The 23,272-nt window shown below is 50.8% G+C and overlaps 1 protein-coding gene across 3 annotated transcripts in view; it reads left to right on the top strand.

Annotated features, from left to right (window-relative positions):
- Positions 1-23,272, top strand: part of PLXDC1 (plexin domain containing 1) — a 62,562-nt gene that overhangs the window by 17,929 nt on the left and 21,361 nt on the right. For all 3 annotated transcript variants that reach the window (XM_090291772.1, XM_090291771.1, XM_090291770.1), the window contains exons 3-7: positions 10,784-10,927; positions 11,226-11,295; positions 11,896-12,018; positions 12,627-12,745; positions 13,694-13,793. In XM_090291772.1, coding sequence (XP_090147898.1) covers positions 10,784-10,927; positions 11,226-11,295; positions 11,896-12,018; positions 12,627-12,745; positions 13,694-13,793 — 556 coding nt within the window. The remainder of the gene's footprint in view (positions 1-10,783; positions 10,928-11,225; positions 11,296-11,895; positions 12,019-12,626; positions 12,746-13,693; positions 13,794-23,272) is intronic.

The following is a 23,272-nucleotide window of genomic DNA, read 5'->3' as shown; positions in this document are numbered from 1 at the left end:
TTATAAAAATCAGTTGAGCTAATTGGGTGAGAAGGTTAACCAGAAAGGTCTAAGAAAAAAGGATTGTGCTCCTCCAACCCCCCTCACCCCCCACATCACCCCCACCCCAGATCTTACCTGAAAGTGCAAAGATAGGATCCCAGCAAACAGAGGATTTCTGGCCTGGAAGCCTTAGGTGCTACTCTTCATAGGCTCACTACTCCTCAGAGTCTGGTGGAGAACCAGCAGCATTGGCAGCACCTGGGAGCTTGTGAGAAGGCAGAAGCCCAGCCCTCAGACCTGAAGAATCAGAACTTGATTCCCAGGTGATTTGTATGCACATTCAAGTGTGATAAGTACCACTTTCTACCAAAAGCTTTGAAGGAGGAAAAATAGCCCAGGATATGGAAATGCACCAGTAAATACACTACACAGTATTCGTGGGAGCATAAAACTTGGAAGCTACCTAAATGCCCAATAATAGGAAAATAGTTAAGAAAATTGTATGTTTTCTTCTGAGTAGGGAGCCAATACACGTGATGGTTAAGGACCATGTTTTATTCAAAAACTGCTTTAGATGTCATGCAATTAACTAAACCAGCCCACACGACTGGGTGATTAGCAGGATGATAACCATGGGGATTATATATGTATGAAAAAGACTAGAAGAAATGGTGCCAAATGGGACCAGATGAAGGAAGGGGGAGGCCTGCTTTTGTTTTCCTTTTTCCTTGTTGTCCTAATTCTCTGTGGTTATATGATATATATTTATGTTATAAAAATCTCTGGTTGGCTGATACTACTCCCAAAGCCCACATGTTGAATCAGTGCCAGGATAAGATGATTCTTCCATTACCACGTAGTGTTGGGGAAAAGAAGAAATGCTTTGTCTAGAAAGCTAGTCCACACCCTCTTTCCAAGCCTGGTCGAACCCCACACTCCCAGGGCCTTCTTAGGTCAGCCTCACCCACCCTGACAGCTCTTTAACCCAGACCTCAGCACTGATGTGAGTGCCCCTTTGTCTGGTCTGGGTCCTTCCCTTCCTGGGTGAGACCCGCTTTCTGCACTTCTGTGATGACAAGTGTTCTCTGTGGGTTTGCAGGTTTGTTTCAGTCCAATGCTTGAATACTTCTGGGGTCAGGTGGAGGTTGTTGTGTGGATACAGGAGCAAAGGGAAAATAATAACAGGTAATGTAAAAGGAACCCTTCCTGAATGCCGGCCTCATTCTGTGGCCTTGCATTTAATCTACCCAGCTACCCCGGGAGGCAGGTATTTCTAATACTACCCTGGAACAGAGAGGTGAAGAGCTTACCCAAGGTAGCACAGCTAGTGAGTGGCAGAACCAGGACAAGAACCTAGGTCTTTCTGCCTTCAGAGTCTGAACATTTAACCACTGTCTCCTCATGGACAAAAATGAGTGAGAGTGCTTCTAGACCACCGCTTTACCAGCTTTATTGTGCAAAAGAATCTCTTGGGGAACTAGTTCAAATGCAATTTTGATCCTGCAAGTTTGGGGTTGGGCCTAGGATTCTGCATTTCTAATGAGCTCACAGGTAGCACAGATACTGCTGGTCCCTGGGGCATACTTTGAGTATCAGGGACCTAGAAAATATTCCTGTTGGCCTTGTAAGGCCTCATGGAATGGTAGAGGCAGGGGCTGGGGTGCCCCCGTCCCCAGTAATCCCATCGGTACCTCCTGGGTTGGACCCAGCTGCCGGGAGCAGCAGCCGACATGCCTGGCTGGCCAGGCCTCCAGCAGGCCCCTTAGGATGCCCTTGGTTGTGTGCCCTGGCATTTCCACCTGCCAGTTGGCTGGCAGGTGATGGGCTGATGGTGACAGCTTCGCCGGAATTCCTGTCCAGAACCATTTTGAGCTCAGCCAAGGTAAATGCTGCCCCGCTGTCACAGATGAAGTGCTGGCAGGCTCTGGACGTGAATAACTGAGACAGGAGAGACTCAGTAATAGCAGACGTTTAGGATGGAGCTGGGGATGGCTTTGAGGAGGCAGCCTCCATAACCGAGACCTTTTCCTAGGAAGGTCCAACAAAATCATCAGAGCTCCCACTTATCAAGCACCTGCTGTGGACCAGGCACTGAGCTAAGAGCTTTCCATTGATATGTTTTGTGTAATCCTTTCACCAACTCTGCGAGGAAGGGTACTGACAGAACAGATCCTCAGAGTGGAGAGTAATGCTTGGCACTCTTACGTAGCAGAGCCAGGTTTTGAACTTGGGTCTGTCTGATGTCACAGCCCCTGCACTTGATCCTAGAGCAGTGGTTTTCCAATTGCACTCCACAGAACCCTAAGGGTTCCCACAGGTGCTTCCTGGGCTCCTGTGGATTGAGGGTGTGGAGAAGGAAGTAGCTCAACCTGGCTCCAGGTCCTTCTTTTTACTTCTCCCAGAGTGGCTTTACTTTGATGTGATTTATGTATTGAGCTTCCATGGAAGACTAATTGGAGGAAAGGATTTCATGGTCAAAAATGTTTGAAATCCACATCATGCTGCTTCCCCAAAGGAATGGGGGTTATTGACTAGGGCTTCCTGCAGGCATTTCAAGGAAGTGTAGCTCCCTTTGATGAACTTGCCAAGTGCTCTGGCGTGTGCTGTGCTCCCTGACCCTTTGTAGTGTCAGGCCACTCCGGCTAGTGCCTTGCCTCCAGTCCACAGTGTCTGGGGGGCTGCCCTCTGGAATAAAGGGACTGCCCCACAGACAGCAGGTCAAATGCGATGACAGGCTGTGAATTGGGTGAATTCTCAGGCAAGTTAACTGCCAAGCAAGGCCTCTAAATCCTTTTTTTTTTTTTAAGATTTTATTTATTTATTTTTAGAGAGAGGAGAGAGAGGGAGAGAAACATCATGTGTGAGAGAAACAGCAACTGGTTGCGTCTCTCACACCCTGGGGGACCTGGCCTACAACCCAGGCAAGTGCCCTGACCAGGAATCAAACTGGCAAACTCCTGGCCCGCAGGCCAGAGCTCAATCCACTGAGCCACACCAGTCAAGTCTTTTAAAAAAGATTTATTTATTTATTTTCAGAGAGTGGGAGAAAGAGAGAGAAAGAAACATTGATGTGAGAGAAAAACATCAATCAATCAATTGGTTCCCTCTCGAATGCCCCCAACAGGAGACCTGGCCCGCAACCCAGGCTGTGCCCTGACCAGGAATTGAAAAGTGACCTTTCAGTTCCCAGGCCACAGAACCACACCAGCCAGGACACAGATCCTTTTTAAGAGACATCTGTATGGATTACGGTGAAGAAACCCTCAGGTTGACTGGCCTGAGGAGGCCGCTTAGGAGCTTGTATTAATTAGGATACAAATTCAGCTATTGTTACAAGGCACTTGGACCTGAGAGAAATTTATTCTCTGATATGTAATAGTTTGAGCATAAGTAAGCAGGGATTGATGGAGTGTTTCCCTGGTGTTGGTGACCCAGGTTTCCTCTACAATAAGTGCCTTCTGTGTTGTGGTCCAAGATGGCTGTTTCAGGGGCCACCATCACATCTGCAGCCCAGCCAGTGATCACCAAGGAAGGTGAGGGCCCCATTCCTATTGAGGGCAATCATTCTGCTCCTCTTCCATGGGCCAAACATAGTCATTGAGCACACCCAGCTGTAACGGGGGCTGGGAACTGGGTGGTGATGTACTTCCTTAAAATTGGGAGGTTCTGCTACTCAGGGAGGAAGAAGGAGAGAATGGTCATTAGGAGGCATTGATTAGTCTCCGCCCTGAGTGGACTTCCATCTTCAAAACTGCTGCTGCCAGTGGCAACACGGTCAGGGACCTGCAGCTATAGACGGGAAGCACTGCCAAGTTTGGAGAATTCCAAACCACATGATTCTTCTCCCAGTGGTCAGTCAGGAAGCCAGCAGTGACTAACTTTGTAGAAGAAAAAAGACATGGTGGCCAGTGTTGCCAGGGAAAAGTTCTCTCCGAAATGTGGTTTCTCGCTTCTGTCTTCCCATTCAGATTCTCACTATCTGTGCTGGTGACGGACTGTCTGGGGTATCCCTGGAAGTCCTTGCTCTGATCATGCCATGAGCAAGACTGTTCTAGTTAGGGCCCTTTGGTTCCAAGGAGCAATCGAGCTGTCTCAGGGGGAAGGTTTATAGTGAGGGCGCCAAGATGCAGGACAGTCTGACCTCAGGGACCTGAAAAGCTGTCGGAAACCTGGGCTGCTTTCTCTGTTTCAATCCTTGTCTCTTTTTCACTTACACAGAAGGTATTTATTGAATCCAGATGCATGTAAGGTCTTCCTTCCCTTTTCTACGGCCCAGCAGTCACACTTAGGACAATGCCCTGTTGACATCAGAGTTGCCCATGGTCCATGCTTGCTGGCCTGCTGGATGGTCAGCCACTTGATCTAATGCTTTTCTTCCATGTGTAAGCCGGGTGGGACCAGGTTCCTCTGCCTTGTGCTGAAAGCACCTCCCTTGTTAGCTTTACTCCTCGGAGAAGAACTTGAGAAAGCAGGAGACACCTTCCTGTGTGGGGGGTGTCCCAGCGATGGGAATGCTTTCCATGGGCTTGGATTCCCAGAGGAGGCAGCGGGGTCCTACACAAGTGGTTTTTGTGCCACCTGACATCGGTGATGGGGGAGGATGCTGTCCTTGTTGGAGCCACGTCGCACATTCTCAGCACAGCCTGCAGCACCAGCAGCTGTGGGGTCCTTGTTGATTGAACTCATTCAGCCAGCAGATCCCTGACACCTACTGTTTGCCAGGTGCCAAGCCCTGTGCCAGGTGGGTGCTAGAGGTGAAGAGATGAATGCAACACTGTCCCTGCGCTCTGTGCTCCCTAAAGTGGGGTTCCCAGCCTCCGGGCTTCGGGCTGCTACCAGTCCAGGCCTATTAGAAACCGGGCTGCACAGCAGGAAGTGAGCTTGAATGTAATGTGCTTGAATCATCCCAAAACCATCCCTTCACCCCCAGTCCGTGGAAAAACTGTCTCCCACAAAACCCGTCCCTGGTGCCAAAATGGTTGGGGACTGCTGCCCTAAAGGACCCACGCCAGTTCTTATGATGTGAGAGATTTTAACCAATGACTGATAGGTGGCCCAAGTCACCTTCCAGTGAACTAGTTACTGAAAGACCTGAGAAACAGTAGACAGAGGAAAAGGCCTCGTGTTTGAGTGAGACTGACATGGATTCAGATAGATATGTGGGCCTCAGTTTCCCCACTTATAAAATGGGGCTAACTTTAGTACTCACCTCCCAGAGTTGTTATGCGGTGATCCATCTGAAATACCCCGTGCAACTGTCACAGCTCTGCCAATGCCAGCTGCCCCTCTCTTTCCTCCAGTTCTCCCAAGCACCTCCCCACCCCCGTGGCCTTTGTTCTTGGCTCTGTCCAGGAATGACCCCAGCTCCAAGTTGTCCCCTTTTCTCTGTGGGCTGCAGTTTGGCCTCACCCATCACTGTGGAGCCTCCTCAGACCAGGGCTCTAAATAGATACAGCTTCCGGCCTCACTGTTCTGGGAATAATCAGTCACCCTGTGCCAGGAGAGGTTGTCTGTTGGGGCCTGTTTGGGACCTATGGCAGATTTTGCATGGCAGTGCCGCCTGAGGCAGTTCTTCCCCTGGTGGGCTGGCTGCCTTGGCACTTCTGAGGCCTGAGGCACCTGACCTCACCCACCTGGCCTGAGCGTGGCCCATGTGCCGAGGCCCTCCCTCTCCAGGGACCTGCTAACTCAGGGGAGAGAATCTCTGCCTAGGAAATAGAGGCAGCAGCTCCTCAAGACCTTTCGTCACTGAACAGGGGCCACCAGAGGGCCCCTTGGGAACTCAAAGAGTGAGGTGATTCTGTCTGTCCAAGGATCCCCCAGCAGCACTCAGCCTGGAGCAGCACCTGCTGGGGCAGTTAACTATTTTCCTTCATGGGAAATAGAAGAGTCGGAGCAATGGGCTGGTGAGACGCTTCCCCAGTCACCCCACCCTTTGCCTCTTCAGTGAGGCAGCAAGGGACAGGTCAGCATATTTGGGCTTCACAACTGCAGAACGTGGGTTCTGTCCAGGGCCCTCACTTCCAACGCGTGGAGGTTTAGCGAACGCTATCACCAGGCGAGTCCCAGGAAGCAGCTGATGGAAACAAGACCCTTCCCCCAGCCTTCAAACAGCCATTTTACAAAACACGGGCCTGCTCAGGTTCCTGCTGGGGAGCTGTATTTAACTGACTCCTGCAGTACAGTGACACCTGTCCCTGCTAGCTGCCGTCCTGCTTTGTTTGGTCACACCATGCTGTTCTAGTCACCAGAATGCATGGCAGCGGCCAGACAAAGGGTGGGCAGGCGTTTCACAAGCCATGCTTTGAAACTGAATGGTCGTTCATTCGTTAACAAATCCTCCAGTTGAGCACCTACTCCGTGGTTAAGCATCATCGATAAAGGCTGACCTTCCCTGCAGGGAGCTTACAGGGCAGGCAGGTGTGGAGGGAACAAGTCTAAAAGCCAAATAAATCATCCCAAGTGCGCAACTCATTGAGAGGGAGCAGTCCTCGGTGTGGGGAGTGTAGCAGGGGTTTTGGGGAGGCGCTGCTGAGGAAAGGACTGCAGAGCTGAGGCCTGAAGGACAAGGAGGAGTTGGCTTCTGTTGGAAGAAGAAAGAGGTTTTGAGGCACAGGAAGTACCAGGGTCCAGGCAGACAAGTGCTTGGTGATTTCAGTGACTCAGAGGAGCCCCAAAGGGCTGGAGTGTGAAGAGCAGAGGGAGAAAGGAATGTGTGTGGGGATGGGGGCCAGACTTCCACGCATCAGGAAAGCTTTGTGTGGGGGTGTGTGTGTATCAGAGGGCCGAGTCCAAGGATGCAACAAGCATTCCTCCCACATGTCATCAGGGCCCCAAGTTCCATCTAGCTCTTCACTCCACCATCCTCAGGTGCGGTTCTTGTCCTTAAACTCACAAGCTGGCTATTGAGCTCCATTCATCATATCTGCACTCCAGGAAGGAATAAGAAGGGCAAAGGCAAGAGGGGCAAGCAGTCAAATTTAACCTCTTTCAAAAGGCTCCCCTAGAACCTTCAGTTTATCTCATTAGCCAGCCTGTTTCACATGTCACGTGTGTCACATGTGTCACGTGTAACCCTTAAGACATCTGGGGAATGAGGTTCTTTAGCTGGCTCCATTGCTGCCTGCTACAAAATCAACATTCTGGTAATAAAGTGGAGGGGGTGAATGGATGTTGAACAGGCAGTATCTGGAGTCTGCCCCCCAGGGCCTTGTAATTTGTGGCAAGGAGTGTGGCCTTCATCAAAGGGCAGCTGGAAAGCCCAGAACATTCTGAGCAGGACAGTGACATGGGAGGGGAGACAGCTCAGGGTTACCTGACTTGAGCCACAGCAACACACCTGTGGGCAAGTGTATTAGTTTCCTACGGCTTCCAGGACAAATCACTGCCAACTGGGTGGCTCAAAACAACTGAAATGTATTCATTCTCTCACAGTTTGGGAGGCCAGAAGGCTGAATCGAGTCGTTGGCAAGGCCATGGTCCCTCGAAGGCTCTAGGGAAGAATCTCCTTCCTCGCCTCTTCTCGGCTCCTGGTGGCTCCTGGCAATCCTTAGTGTTCCTTGGCTTGTAAGCTGTGTCACACAACCTCTGCTGCTATTGTCACATGGCCTTCTTCCCTGTGTCATCTCTGTGCCTCTGTATTCAAATCTCCCTCTTCTTTCTTTTATAAGGACATCCATCATTGGAATTAGTGCCCGCCAAGACTCTATTTCCAGATAAGGTCATGTTCCTAGGTACTCGGGGTTAGGGCTGAATTTGCCAGACACAATTCATCCCACAACAGCACACAAAAGGAGCTGCTTTGCTCTGCTGGGCCACTCATTTTCCCCTCACCCATAGATCATAAAAAGATAGCCGAGGTTTATTTCCAGAATTTCAACCCAATGCCAGGCATCAATCCCTCCTTCTTCTCTTATAAAGGCAAAAAGAAGGGTCTGGTTTCCCCCCTCATTCACCTTGGCAAACACTTCTCCAGCTCCGAGGATGCAAGGACCTTGAGCCATGGGTGCAGAGATGACCTCACCTGTCCCCACTTGTCAGGGGATCAGAGTTTGGGCAGCTGGGTGTTGGGGGAAGGGAGGGCAGCTGAAATTTAAATAACAGCCTGAATAGCATCTAACTTGTTTTCTTTTCTTCAGGAAAATCTTAAAGCTAACCCATGCCCTTTAATAAACCACTTTTTTTTTTTAAATCTCGTAAGTTAGTAAACCACTTTCAAAGATTTTATTTATTTTTTTTTTTTGAGAGAGGGGAAAGGAGGGAGAAAGAGAGGAGGAGAAACAAGGATGTGTGAGAGATACATTGATCGGTTGCCTCTCACATGCCCCCAGCTGGGGATCTGACCCGCAATCCAAGTGTGTGCCCCCGGACCGGGCATTGAAAGGGCAGTCTTTAGGTCAGCATGCTGGAGCTCAACCCACTGAGCCACACCAGCCAGGGCAATAAACCACCTTTATATTTGAACCAGAGGGAAGAAGAGGTGAGCTGTGGCAGTGGCTCTGGAAGGTGGTCACAACTGAGCTGGGGTCAGAGTTAGGGTCCTGCAGACCATCAGATACACAGTGTTGTTCAGGGTCCCCTATTTTTTGCTTTGCAGCGGGATAGAAACCACTGACTATGTGAAATCCAGGAAGCAGGCTGGGGACATCTTTGTACATATCTCTTGGCATGAGTTGGTGTGCATGGAGCTCTCTTTCTTGGCAGGTGATTTTTCGGGGGAGGGGAGCATGTTTTGGGTTTCTTGTATGTTCTTTGATCAAGGTGAGGATCCCCAGCAGAGATGGTGGAGATGGAAGAGCTGGAGACCCAGGAGGAAAGACATGGCGTCTGATCCCCTTGGGAGTCGAATGAGAGGCAGAAGTGGGAAGGACTGCTTTCCTGAGGAAGGCTGAGAGCTCTGGCCACAGGCACAGGTGCCTTCGGTGCCCGCAGGCAGATCTGGGAAATAGTGCTTCCTCCCCTGAGCACCTTCTGGGACCCCAGGGTGTGTGATTGTGGCAGCAATGGGAGGCAATATCCTTGACGTGGGCACTTGCCCTCACCCCAAGGGTGGTGGCATCAGGTTGGCCCCTTCAGGTGATTTCATGAGTAAAACCAGAAATCAAACAAGGGTGGGCTCATATGATTCTCACAAATGGTACACATATCTTCTGAGGGCTCCCATGCATGGTGGGGGCCATTTGCAAGAGATGGAGGACCTCACTGGGCAAGTAGGGGGAGAAGGTCAATAAGAAGGCGAGGTTTAACCTAAGCATTAAGGAAGTGGGTATCAGCCATGGGGAGAAGGTGAGGAAGGTCATTCCAGGCAGGAGGATCAGCATGTGCAAAGGCATGAGTGACCACTGGTGGCACAAGACTGCCAGAGGCGTCTGGTCTGGTCAGTGGGGGCACAAGGATGCACAGGGGAAGTTGAGAAGAGGAAATAAAACTGGAGAGAAGGTGGCACTGGCTCATGATGGGACTTCAGGTGCCAGGCTAAGGTTTGGATTTTGTCACAAGGGCAACAGGTGCCCCAGATGGCTTGTGAGCGGAGTGATGTGGCCTCAAACATGTTTTAGTTTTATTTGATGGATGTAAAACCAGGCAATGGCTGTGCAAAATCTACCCCCTGGTCTACATGTTTCTTCTGCTCATCTTCCCCCAGTTCTGCCCTGACCCCAGGTGCCCAGAGTATGTCACTTGTCAGAAGAGCAGTCTTCCTCCTGGCAGGTGGGGAGAGCTGACATCCTGTCCCTGCTCATGCTGGGCCCAGGGCAAGGGCTGGCTGGGCAGCTGCAGGCTGGCAGAGAGCACATGGTCTGCTCTGCTGTGTCTGAAGCCACTGCCGCTGGACAGCCTGATTGATGACCCACGACGTCCGGGGCTTCTCATAGGTCGGCAGCCCTGTCTCTGTGGCTGCAGCCAAGTGAACCTGCCCGTTCGGCCTCCGTTTCTCCTACAGCTGACTCCCCCCTAAACCCCCACCCCGTGGGCTGAAATGCTGTGACAACGCTTCCTCTCCTGGCTCTTCCACCCTTTCACCAACCATTTCCCGGCCTGTTTTCAATCCTGGTACTAAATGCTCCTACACAGGAAAGTCTTTATAGAATTAACACCTTCCTGCTGTGTTCTGGCTTGTTCTTTATTTTATCCCCATTGGGCACATAGCAGAGGTTAGAAATACACATTGAAGAAATCCTTGCTGCTTCTCTCCCCTTTCTGAGCCCTCTAGTGACTGTACAATGGGACCTGTATCATCTCTCTGCTTGAGGCTCTATAACTGTGTATTCAGTTTGCATAAGTCCCACCTCCTCCATCAGACCAGCAACTGCCCAAGATCAAGGGTCTGCTTCCATCTTTAGACTGGCAGCTTCTAAGATCCAGTTTTTTCCTTCTCCCTTAGAAAGGGTACTTCCCGGAGCAGGGGAGCTCCCTGCCCCCCAGTCTGGGAGCTCCCTGAAAACAAGCGCTCTGTTTGGGGCTGCCCTCTCTGTTTCTCTTTGATGCCTCAAGCCAAGCTCTGCCTTTGTATGCTTCATGGGGACTCAGGGGCTGCAGGAAAACCTGCTGGCCAGTCTGGGAATGACCAGGCTGAGCATGGACACAGCAGGTCTGGATGTGCCTGAGGCCAGCGCTGTATGGGCAGGGCTAGGGGCCAGGTATGGAGCTACCGGAAGTAAACCAGCCATCTGGACCACAGGTCCAGCTCCCGAGGAGGGCCATGATTGCTTGTATGAGAATGTGGGTGGGGGACGTGAAGAGGGGGTTCCTGGCATGCCTGACACCTCATGCCTCCTGTGGGCTCTGTCTTGGGTGGTGGCAGGAGGACAACCACAGTTACTATGTGTCCCGTCTGTACGGCCCCAGCGAGCCCCGCAGCCAGGAGCTGTGGGTGGACATGGCCGAAGCCAACCGGAGCCAAGTGAAGGTGCACAGAATCCTCTCCAACACCCACCGGCAGGCTTCGGTGAGTGCCCGGTTCCCGGCAGTGCTTCCCTGGGCGGGGGTGCTGGGAGCCACCCCACCCCGCCTGGTCAGGGGGCATGGCTATGGCCTAAGGTGTATAATCTGGAAGGTGACTTCCAGGGTATCCTGGATGGCTTGGCCAGAATTGGGGTGCCCATCTGTGGTCCCGTCAGCCTGCCCTGGATGTGCCTGCCCCCCCCACCCTGTCCAGACAAGCATGGAGCACTGTAGATGTCCAGTCCCCCCCACCCCCCCGGCCTGCAGCTTGGCCCACGCTGACTCTGTCCTATCCCATGCAGAGAGTGGTCTTGTCCTTTGATTTCCCTTTCTACGGGCATCCCCTGCGGCAGATCACCATAGCAACGGGAGGTAAGGCCGGGTCAGTAGGTCTGAGGGAGGATTTGGAGCTCTCAGCCAGAACTTGGGGGACATACCTGGGGAGGTTCACTGGAGATAGGGCTGTACAGATGGGCCAGGGAGGGATCCATGTTTGACTGTCTTGGGAGCCCACTATCAGGAGGGAGGTGAGTGAGTGAGTTCAAATGCCTCCCTCACATCAGCTCACTTGCTCCTGTGTGTGTCCCTCGGCTGGCTCAGGCCAGTGTGGGCAGTCCCTATGGTCCCTGTGTTTCTGAATCTGTGACTGAGAGGGAAAGGGAGGCTGCATTGAGAGCTTGGTTCCTGGGACCAGACTCCCTGTTGATACCAAGAGCCCATCTTTGATTCCTGTGTACGTTCCTAGGGAGAGGGAGAGGTGGGGATTTGTGCCCACCTGGAGGGGCAGGGAGAACATTCTCTGGTTCCGTACACACCTAACCCTGAACCTACCAGCTCAGTATAGAGGACAGAGGTTCAAGGCTGGCTTCTAGCTATGTCTGCATGGCTCCTTCCTGCCCTTGGGGAGAAAGCATAAGGGAACAGCCCTCTGGGCCTTCTCTGGTGATTCCTCTGCCCTTCTTCCCACCCTAGGCTTCATCTTTACTGGTGACGTGACCCATCGGATGCTCACAGCTACTCAATACGTGGCCCCTCTGATGGCCAATTTCAACCCTGGCTACTCCGACAATTCCACGGTTGCTTACTTTGACAACGGTGAGACCGATCTCAGAGTTTAAGTCACCTAGTACCAGGGCTCCCTTTAGAGGAATGCAAGGCCCAGAGAGGGCAAGGGACTTGCCATAGTCACACAGTAAGGCAGTCACTCCACCTTTCTGTATTGCCCCCTCATCTGTAAGATGCAGCAAGATGCCTGCTCCCCGGCAGGATCTGATGAGTTAACGAGATAAAGGGCTTGGCTCTTAGTAGAGGGGAAATGAGTACTAGGGACCTTTATTGTTTCTTATGCTCAGCAGGTTGTCCTTGAACACCCAATCTCCCACCCCAGGAGAACAGGCATTTCTTCTATTTCTCCTGTTTATTTTGTGTCAGGATAGGCAAGAAGGAAGGGGCATGCCTGGAGTAAGAGATGCTCAAGCATGGTAGCTGGGGGCTGAAGTAGGACTTTCTGGTTCCTCTCCAGCTTGGAAGCCAGGCTGATATTTGTGGCTTACCCAGCTCCTGCCTTCAGTCAAATTTGCAAACTGCCTGCATCGTCCCTAAGAGGCCCAACTTGTGGCCCATCCACTTTGGCCACTGTTTCTGCAATGCCCTGCTCCCCAAATTCCCTCCCCATGCAGCCAGGTCTCTGCTGTTCTCCACAGGGACAGTCTTTGTTGTTCAGTGGGACCATGTCTACCTCCAAGGCCGGGAGGACAGGGGCAGCTTCACTTTCCAGGCAGCCCTGCACCGTGATGGCCGCATTGTATTTGGCTACAAGGAGGTGAGTAAGCCCATCTTCAGACGTGACTGGGTCTTGTGGAGCCTTCTTTTCCATTTAGCAACTATTGGTGGAGAACCTGAAATATGCCTGGCATAGGGCTTGGTGCTGAGGATACAGCAGTTAATAAGATGGCTGTGGGCCCCGCCCTTGTAGAATTTAAGTCTTGTTGAGACAATGGACAATAATTGCAGGGGCAAATGTAGAATTGCCACTGTAAAAAGTGCTCCTAAGTAGAGGTGCCTTGTGTCACCAGAGCCTGTCACAGGGGGGTTAGGAGAGGCTTCCCTAAGGAAAAGAGTTAAACTTTGCAGGAGGCATAGGAGTTAAGGAAGCAGAGAGGAGAATGAAGCATGTTCCAGGAGAAAGAAAAGCATATGCAAAGATCCTGTGACGGGATAGATCATGGCTCGTATGAAGCACTGAAAGAAGGCAAGTGGCTGGAGGGGAGAGAGTGAGGGGCAAGACGGGTAGGGGGACACCAGATTTGCCTTTGACAAAGGTCACTCTGGCTTCAGAGTGGAGAACAGATTGTTGGTGGCTCAGAGGGAATGCTGGGAGATAAGTTAAGAGAGAGGTGCTGCCAGCTTGGAGTCTGGTGGGGGACGATGGAAAGAACTGGATAGATTTGAGAGCCAGTTGGCTGGCTAATTAACAGGATTTAAAGATGTATTATACAGAGGAGGCAGAAATGAAGAAAAGGGAGGGCTCCCAGGTCTCTGGCCTGCATGGAGGTGCCATTCACAAAGGTGGAGCATAGAACATGGAAATGTGCTTGTTGGTGGTGTGGGGAAGACTTGAAATTTGAATGGGATCCTTTGCATGTGAGATGTCTTCACATCCTCCAAGAGGCGGCGCCAAGCAGGCAGATGGGTCTGGAGAGCAGAGGGAATGTCTTGGCTGGCCCAAGAGTGTTTAGGGGTTAGATGGAGCCTCTTCTCCCTGCTGCAGATCCCAATGTCCGTCCTGGAAATCAGCTCCTCCCAGCACCCCGTAAAAGCTGGCCTGTCAGATGCCTTCATGACTGTCAATACATCTCCGGACGTACCAGGTGAGTCCCCACAGCTTCAGCAGAGACCTGGACTGGGTTGGACTCAGCTCAGACTGACCCAGGCTAGTCAGAGGTGGCAGTGGTGATGGCGAGTGGATGGATGGTGGAGAGTTGAGTGGGAACTAAGGGAAGAAAGGGGGCATATCGAGCTCCAACTTCTCTTCATTAAAGCAGAGGAACCATTTTATCCAATAAAATCTCCTGCAGGAAGCACTGCTCTGGTTGTCAATGGGCAGCGGGGCCAGGGCCCTTCCACTTGGCAATCCCCGATTTAGAAAATCTCCAGACACCAAGTTAGGGTTTATGAGTCCTCCCAGAGCACAGTCAAAATTGCCTCCCCGCCCCCAGGTGATGGAAGGAGCATCACAGGGGAGTCTAGGAAACAGAAAAATTAGGCTTCTCTCCCATCCCTGACCTGCCCCCACCCCAGTTCCCCTTTCTGAGGCAACCAGGGCTACCAGGTTATTTCTACAGCTACAAGCCTTCGGATAAGTTTATGTACACACATTTAACACACATGATGCCACTGTTCCCCTGAACAAAGTCTATCCTGCTCATCATTCCATATCAGCACACACCTCATTCTTTTTAATGGCTGCATGATAGCTCATTGCATGGATGTCCTTAATTTAACCAGTCCCCTGGGTATCGACTTTTCAGATGTTTCCAATATTTTGCTACAACAAATAGTGCCGCAGCAAATATTCTTGCAAGTAGGTACTTTTATGCCCCATGTGTGATTATTTCCATAAGATAAATTCCCAGCACTTGACCTGTCCCTTCCCAGACCCCTTTCCTGAGCTCTCAGTGATCTAGTAAGAGGCTCAGCAAGAACTTGCAAGACACACTCCCTTGCTGCTGTCAGCATCTGCTTTAACTGCTTAGCACCTGAGCTAGTTGCTAAACAGTCTCAGGATCGCCCTGATTTTATTAGTCAGCTACTGCTACATAACAAATTGCCCTGAAACTTAGTGGCTGAAAACAATAAACACATTATCTCAGAGTTTCTGTGAATCAGGAAGCAAAGCACGGCTTAGCTGGGTCCTCTGGTTCAGGGTCTTTCACAGGCTGCTGTCAAGGTGTTTGCCAGGGTTATAGTCATCTCAACAATTGTCAGGGGAGAGATACACTTCCGAGAGCTTTCACGACATTGTTTGCAGAATTCAGTGTCCCGCTCAGGTCCTGCCATGTGGACCTCCCCGTAGGACAGCTCCCAGCCTGGCAGCTGGCTTCCATCAGAGCAGGCTAGGAAGACAGCAGTGGAGGGTGAGTAAGCTGGAAGCCGGTCTTTTCGTAACCTTATCTCTGAAGTGCTGTCCTATCACTCTGTGTCATATCCCACTGGTTGGAAGCAAGTCACTAAGTCCAGGACAGGGTTACACAGTGTGACTACCAAGAGGAAGGGAGGGTCCTTGGAGGCCGTTTTAGAGCCTGCTTCCCATACTTATTATGATCCCATCACCAGGCACTGAGCTTTATGGTATCTTCTTGGATCATCCTCCCAACATTGTAAGTGAATGTACAACAGGCCCCCCTATTCGTGGTTTTGCTTTTCGTGGTGTCAGTTACCCACAGTCAACCATGGTCCAAAAATATTAAATGGAAAATTCCAGAAATATACACTCATAAGTTTTAAGCTGCATGCCGTTCCGAGTAGCTTGATGAAATCTCTTGCCGTCCCGCTCCATTCCGCTTGGGAACATGAATCATCCCTCTGTCCAGCGTGTCCACGCTGTATACACTCACTGCCCCTTGGTCAGTAGCCAACTCACCAGAAGATGAGTAGTAGCCTAATGCTACGTCACAATGCCTGTGTCCCTCGCCTCCCCTCCTCTCGTCACATTGGCATCGTATCATCTCTCATCATCACAGGGAGACAGGTGAGCACAGGACAACAAGATATTTTGAGAGAGACCACGTTCACATAACTTTTATTATAGTATATGGTTATACTTGTTCTATTTTATTATTCTTGTTGATCTCTTACTGTGACAAACTGAAAAATGAAACTTTATCATCGGCATGTATGTGTAGGAAAAAACAGTATATGTAGGGTTTGCTACTATCTTCAGTTTCAGGCATCCACTGGGGGTCTTGGAACATATCCTCTGCAGATAAGGGGGTACTACTGTGTTTGTCCCTCTCTAAATGAGGACAGAGGTTCAGAGAGGTGGAGTGATTTGCTTGTGGTCACACAGCTATGAAAGGGAGAAATGAAAACCAGCTCTTCTGGGTTTTTTTAAACTTCAGGGTCCACAGTTGAGACTTTCTGAGTCTGGCTCATTTCCATTCCGCTCATGGGGTGAATCCTTTCCTCTTCAGTTTCCCAAACAACCACAGCCGTATGTGCACACATCCCAGGCTGTTTTGCAGGAAGGACAGTGATGCGTACTCCCACCTCCCTGTGCACCATGGAACCGCTGGGGCAGGGTCTGGCCTGTTTTATCTGTGTGTCCCTCACAGGATTTGTGCACGGCAGAGTCTCAGGAAATGCGTGTTGGATCCAGCTGTTGAATGTGGGTGATTTAGAGGAAGTCAGATCCCCCGAGTGTCTGCATCTGAATGAAAGGCTGCTTTAGAGCCAGTCAGGGAGATGTAGGGAGGCGGGGTACAGGGTGGGGGGAGGAAGCACAATGCACCTGAAAAAACAGGAGGGCAGCTTTCCTGTTCTGAGAAACCGGGAGGAGACGCAAGGGCTCTGTGGTGGAAACCGCTGGCTTTGGTGACTTCAGGTGGTGTTTGCTGAGGTACCATGTCCACCGACCAGCTCAAAGCCTGGGTCTGACCCCCAGTCACTGCCCAAGGGCTCCCAGACTCCAGTCTCCCGTCCCTCTGTCCCCCATTCCTTGTCACTGTCAGACAGATCTGGTCACATCATCCTCTGGCTCTTGGTTGCCTGCAGCATCAGGTCAAAACCCTGAGAGTGCATTCCATTTCAAGGCCCCCGGCAGTGGAGCCTGACTTTGGAGGCTCATCTCCAAACCCCCATCCCCCACCACCCTGTCCAGGAGTGCTGGTGTGTGTGCCCTATGGGTCCTGAACATGCCAAGGACAATCTGAGTTTCTGTGGCACAGTTTCTTATATAAACTACCCACTTTTACCAGCTCGCAAAACTCAGATGGGACCTCCTCCCTGCAGCGGAATTCATGGTTTCCTTTCCCCCTCCTCTAGCTCTTTGTTGATACTTTTAATATTAAACCCATCACACTGCCCTGCTCACCTGCCTTCTCCCCGATTAGCTGTGAGCTCCCCAGGGGCTCACTGTGGCCCCAGCACTTTGCCCAGTGCCTATGGCTGGCAGGCACTCCAACAATGAGTAACAGCTCAAGAGCTAGTGCTGAAGCAGGTGGGTGTAGCTGAGACCCTGTCCTTTGCCCCCTGCTGACCCCAGGGGAGAGCAGGGCCTGCCTGGCACCACTTGAGCTGGGGATGAGTTATTTGGTACTTGCATCTTCCTTGTCAAGGTTTTTAGCTTACGGGTCAGGCCTAGACATTAGGAAGAATATTGAGGTGCAGGTGGAGCATCCTCACATGCATGTGTTTTTCTAGGACAGTCTCTATGGCCTTCGTTGGGTTTTACAATGGGCCATGATCTCTGCTTTGGGGAATAATGGCTTTTATGGGGTGAAGCAGTCAGGTTTCTCTGGGTCTGATATTCAACCCAGGAAGTAGGGAATTAGTTGGGATTAGGTTGAGCTGCAAATAACAGTAAATCCCAAACAACTAGGGCTGAAACAAGGCACAAGTTCAGGGAGAGTGCTGTGGTCTGCAGACCCTGTTGTCACCATGGATATTCCCATTGTCCAAGCCTACCTAGTCCTACAGAAGGGGTGGCATCACTGTCCCTGTACCCAAGCTTGGCTGGTTTCCTGCTATTCAAGAATCCCCACAGGACTGAACCCTGTCCAGGGACTTTCTCATTTCCCAGCCTCCACTTTCCTCCCACCCTTGCCTGAGGGCAGAGGGAATTCACAGCCTCGCTCCTGGGTTGAGGGAAGGAGAGTTTTTCTTACCATTGCTTCCTTATGTGAACTGCTGCACAGGCTTTGGAGCAGAGGGTCTGCAGAATGTGCTTTGATGCAGAGACTCATGTGCAATTAGCAGCATCCTTCTGCAGAGGCACACAAAACACAGAGTAGCTTACTAACTCTCTTTGGCTGGAGGGGCCCCCAGGAGTCAATATAATTATATAATTTCCTCTAGTCATTTGTTTAAGAAACCTTTTCTTTTATGGACAGTATAAAAGCAACTTCAGTGTAGCCAACCTCAAAACTGATAGATTCTGAGTTAGTGGAATCGATTAATGAAGATTTCATTATTAAAGCCTCCAAATCATAGACTGCCTGTTGGCTGGTCATGGAATGGCCTCAATGGTCCTAACACTTGGCTTTCTCCTTTACCAGAACGTTCCTTTTCTTTCAAAGGCAGATGTGGGTCTGGAAATGTGTCAGAGGCTTGTGCTGTACCTCTGCGCGGGGCTGCTGGGTGGGAGGCCTCAGAACTGGCTGCAGAAGAGAGAGAAGAACCAGCCAAGTGAGGGCGTGGTGGGCGGGGACATGTCATCACCAGGTCTGGCCCATTTTGTATCTGGCCTCTCTGAATAAAGGATAAAGAATCCTTTACAGTGCTCTCCATTGGAGCTTTTTATCCATCTGGGGGCCATTTCTCCTCTCTTTTCACTTTTTTTATTTTTCTCTCTATTCTGTTCCCTGAGCCTTGCCATTTTTTCCTTTTATTTATTGATTTTTAGAGACAGAGGAAGGGGGTGTGTGTGGGGGGAGGGAGAGAGAGAGAGAGAGAGAGATGGAGAGAGAGACCTACCCTGACTGGGGATCAAACCCAAAACCTTCAGTGTAGGGGAAGATGCTCCAGCCGCTGAGCCACTCCACTCAGCCAGGGCACTTTGCCTCCTCTGCTCTCTCTGCCTCTTTTCTACTCTGTTTTAGTGCTTGAGGAGGTCCTCCTTGGGTGCAGGACCTTCATTGTGTTTATCTCTGGGGCCACTTGCTAGGGCTTGATTTGTAATAATAATTATTATTTTTAAAGATTTTATTTATTTATTTTTAGAGAGAGGGGAAGGAAGGGAGAAAGAGAGGAAGAGGAACATCAAATGTGTGGTTGCCGCTCACACGTGTCCAGCTAGGGACCTGGCTCACAACCCAGGCACGTGTCCTGACTGGGAACCGAACAGGCGACTCTTTGCTTCACAGGCTGGCACTCAGTCCACTGAGCCACACCAGCTAGAGCTGATTCATAATTATTGAAGGAATAACAAATGAGCAAACGGATACATGAATGAGTGAATGAACACTTTTTCCTGAACCATTGTCTGATGTTTTTTTATATCATAACCATCCATTTTGGAGGGAAGCTTGTAGTGGGTCCTATGAGTCTGATTTTTCTGAACAATGGTTCTTTCCCACTGGTGTCTGTATTGAAACAAAATGGCACATATAAACCTCTTTTTTGAATCATGAATATTTCTTAATTGGGTGGCAGGGCTTTTCATGTCTGGACCATAGTATTTCTGAATCTTTGATGAGTGGAAGCAGAGGTAAAAGAGAATGTCTCAAACGGACAAATATGTGGCTTTGGGGTGGCCTCTGTCTTGGTTCCAGAAGGGATCTGTTGGTCATTTAGACAGACAGTTATAGTTATAGCGAACTAAAACTATTACCAAAGCCACAGACTCAAATAAGTACAAGTTAGCAGTTGAGATGAGCAAATATTTTAAATCAGAGATGTGTTTCTGCATACCCCACCCCCACTTCTTCCATCCTACCGCACTGGGCCCTCCCCTGCACCTGCTGGGAGCGCTGTGGTGGATTTTGGAGGGCATCTGGCCTCCTCTGGCTGCTCCTTGCTTGTGGCACAGCCCCAGCTCCACTCTGAGCTGGACTGGTGGAGAGACACACCCCTGGGTTCTGCTCCGAGCACCACTTTCCCTGGGGGCTGTTTGTGTGTCTCGGTCCCTGAACTTGGCTCACTTGTGCCCCAACTCTGACTTGCTTTGTCCTTTCATTTCACTTTCCTTCTGACCATGAGTAGCTGTCCCCTGTGTCCTTGGAGAAGTCCTACAAGCCAGCTCATCTACTTTGAGCTCTAAGTTGTCTGGCTGTCTCTGGCCCACTGGGGGTGGCCCTTTTGAGAAAGGCCATAATCTGTGGTAGGCTGGGGAGGAAGGGCGTTCTTCCCTCGGGCTGCGGGCTGAAGTTATAATATGTTGCTGAGGTTTTCATGACTATTGGTAACCCATTCATTTATTCACAGTCATTTCTTGAGGCCCTGTTATGTGCAGGGCCTGGTGCTTCAGGTTGGGGGACAGAAACAAATAACTTGCAGGCTCTGCCCTCGGGGAGCTTGCAGCCTGGTGAGGCAGGTGGCCAGCAAAGTAAATATTGATGGAGCAATGTAACAGGTGACACTGGACATTGCACGGTGGAGCTCAGAGGAGGGACCACTAACTGCTCCTGAGGAAGGAGGAAGTCTTCAAAAGGGCATGGCCTTTGAGCTAAGCCCTGAAGGATGGGGTGGATAAAGGAAGAAAAGTTTACTGGACTGTAGACCCCAGGGCCTCAGGCACCTCGGAAGACATGAAGTTTCACATGTATTTTTTTCTGTTACATTTCAGTGCTAAAAGGGAGGTTTTTTAGAAGGAGAGATGGCCCCTGGTATAGGATGGGATGAGCTATGAAAGGCTGCCTGGACCGTCCTCGTCTCCCAGGGTCACTTAAAGCCCAGGCCACCTTCTCACAAGAGTTGGTGTCACACAGGCAGGGCTTTCATGCAGATTGAAAAGGGTGCCTCCTCTGGGCAGATGAAGTACAGCCAGGAGCCCTTCCGCATCCCAATCTCAGAGCCCATTCCTGCTTGGCAAGGGGCCTTTCTTGTATCAAAAAAGAAATCTGTTGTGTGTGAGCGTCTGTGCACAGGCCTGCACAGGGCTCTGTGAGTCTCAGTCAGCTTTCGATGAGGGTGGTTCTCTCCTCTCTAGTGCCCTGGTAGCCCTGTGAACACCAGGCGGTGCCTGCCTGATAGGTTTGAGGCTCGCCTCTCAGGCCTCTTCTTTCTCAGACTTAGGGTTGTTTGGGAGAGAATAAACCATGATTACTAAGTCTTTGGGACACTGGCTTAATGATTTTTTTAAAAATTGGAAACATTTCCATTGGACTCCTTTAAAAACACAGCTATCAACAGTGGTGTGCTGGAGAAGCTTGTACAGAGCAGCTTGACCACATCTCTTCACAGTTCTATGCTCAGTGACTCCAGATTGGTAGCTTGAAATCAGCCATTTTGCTACAAAAATCAGCAAATGCTACAAGTGAGGCCCCCACCCTGCCTCCGCCTCTCCCCCCGCCCCTCTCCAGGAGCCAGTTTGTAAACATTTTTCTACACACACCTCGGTGACTTTCTGGAGCTGCCTTGACATCGAGGCTTGAGTTTTAAGTCTGGGCTCTGCAAAAAAAATAAAAATAAAAAGCTCTGTGGCTTTGAGCAAATGAGTTCCCTGTCTGATCTCACTTTCTTCCTTTGTGAAAAGGGGAGAACAGTGGTATCTGTCTGTGTCCCTCAGAAAGTTGTGAGAGCAAGTGAGAGGAGTCAGATCCAGGCACCCTCCAATGATGTGAGCTCCTTGGGCCAGGGCCAGGTCTGTTCTGCATGTCACTGAGTGCTCAGGGCTTAGCACTGCCCCGGGGACAGAGCAGGCCCACACCTGGTCTGTGCGGTATCTGAGTGTTGAGAGTGAATGAATGTGGTGTGTGGTGGAGCTGTGCTTCTGTATGCTTTTTCTCTTTTTTTTAAAGAAGATTTTATTTATTTTTAGAGAGATGGGAAGGGAGGGAGAAAGAGAGGGAGAGAATCATTGATATGTGAGAGATACATCGACCGGTTGCCTCTCTCACACACTCCCAACGTGGCACCCCCAACTGGGGGCCTGGCCTGCAACCCAGGAATGTGCCCTGACTGGGAATCGAACCGGTGACCCTTCAGTTCACAGGCTGGCACTCAATCCACTGAGCTACACAAGCCAGGGCTGTTTTCTCATTTAAGTAATTCTTTTCCATTTAGGGCTGTGGATAGGCTTGGTAAATTGTGAAGTATCATACAAACTTTTATCAGTCCATGGGTTAATCTGCCTGGGCCTCAGTTTCCCCACTTGTGAAATGAATGGCAAGACAACTTGTCATTTGCAGCTCTCAACCTGATATGCTTGAGTCTCTGAAGCTGTGGCCCATCTCTTCACTCATATAGCCCACACTGGGCCATGCTTTTCTCTAGACACCCTCCAGGCGTGCCCAGATCCCTCATTCCACCACCCTTTCCAGCTGTTTTCCTCAGAAGCAGAAAGTTCCCTGATCTGCCTGCAATGAAAGGAAGAGAGGAGGAAACAGAAGGAGGCCTGGATCTCATTATAAACTGTCCAGCTCCAATCCTGGGGTCCAGATGGAGGGTGCCTTGGGGCTGGAGTGGTCGTCCTCCCCGTCCTCCCTGGCAGGAAATGAAGGCCAAGGCCAAAGTCCTCCCGCTGCCCCTCTTCATGGGAGCCAGTAGGCTGGGGGAGGGGAGAGGGACTCTGAGGTTAAGTCCTCTCTGAGGAGCCCTCGGAGGTGGCCTGGTAGGTTGCCAAGGTTTATTCACCACCCGAGTATTGCTCTTCCCCCAGTTCTCCTGTTACCTCATTCTCCAGGGGATGCAAAAGCAAACAGTAGTCAATCTGGACCAGGGAGACAAGGGTGGAGGGCTGGCCCCCTCAGGAGGAAAGCAAGTAGGCTGGACCTTGGGACCCAACAGAGGAAAAGGGAGAGGCCTGCAGTGGGCAGTGGAGGGACAGCATTCGAGGCTGGGAGGGTGACCATGGGCAACCGGGATGTCCAGGTTGTCGGCACAGCCCCGTGTTCAGGCTGCATCTCAGGGGATCACTGCATCCCCAGCATCCTCAGGAGATGCCGAGGAGCTGAGAGACCCACTCAAAAAATCACTGATAAGAAATCTGCTATGGGGTGGTTGGGGGAGAGAGGGAGGGAGAGAAACATGCCATCCTTTTTCCTCCTGTTCTTTGGCCAGAGTAGAGCTTGAAGGGTTGAGAGAGACTGAAAATACCCTAGAATTTCAGCCACAAGAAAACCAAACACATAAAGGGAGCATGTGGTGAGAAGAAAGAGGAACTCTTATACTCGAAGTGGCTCCTCTGGTCCAGGTACTTGGCCTAAGCTGCCGACTTTAATTCTCAGAACAACCCCATAAGTATAGAATAACTAGTTCCATTTTTGGATGAGGTTCACTCAGCTTAGTCCCTTGTCCAAGGTCACACAGGTGGTAAGGGCAGAGCCTAAACCTCTCCTCCCTGTGTGGTCCCTCTCCTGCTGCGGAGCTTCTCTTCCCTACATTCTTGGAGGTCTCTACATCTTCTTTCCCCTCGACCCAGAGCAGACCCCAGCCCACGGGAAACAGACAGACCCTCCTAGTGACATGTGGG

Source organism: Furipterus horrens, unplaced genomic scaffold, assembly GCF_987537825.1.
Source record: "Furipterus horrens unplaced genomic scaffold, mFurHor1.1.pri manual_scaffold_11, whole genome shotgun sequence".
Classification (NCBI taxonomy): domain Eukaryota; kingdom Metazoa; phylum Chordata; class Mammalia; order Chiroptera; family Furipteridae; genus Furipterus; species Furipterus horrens.
This window is presented reverse-complemented; position numbering and strand designations above follow the sequence as displayed.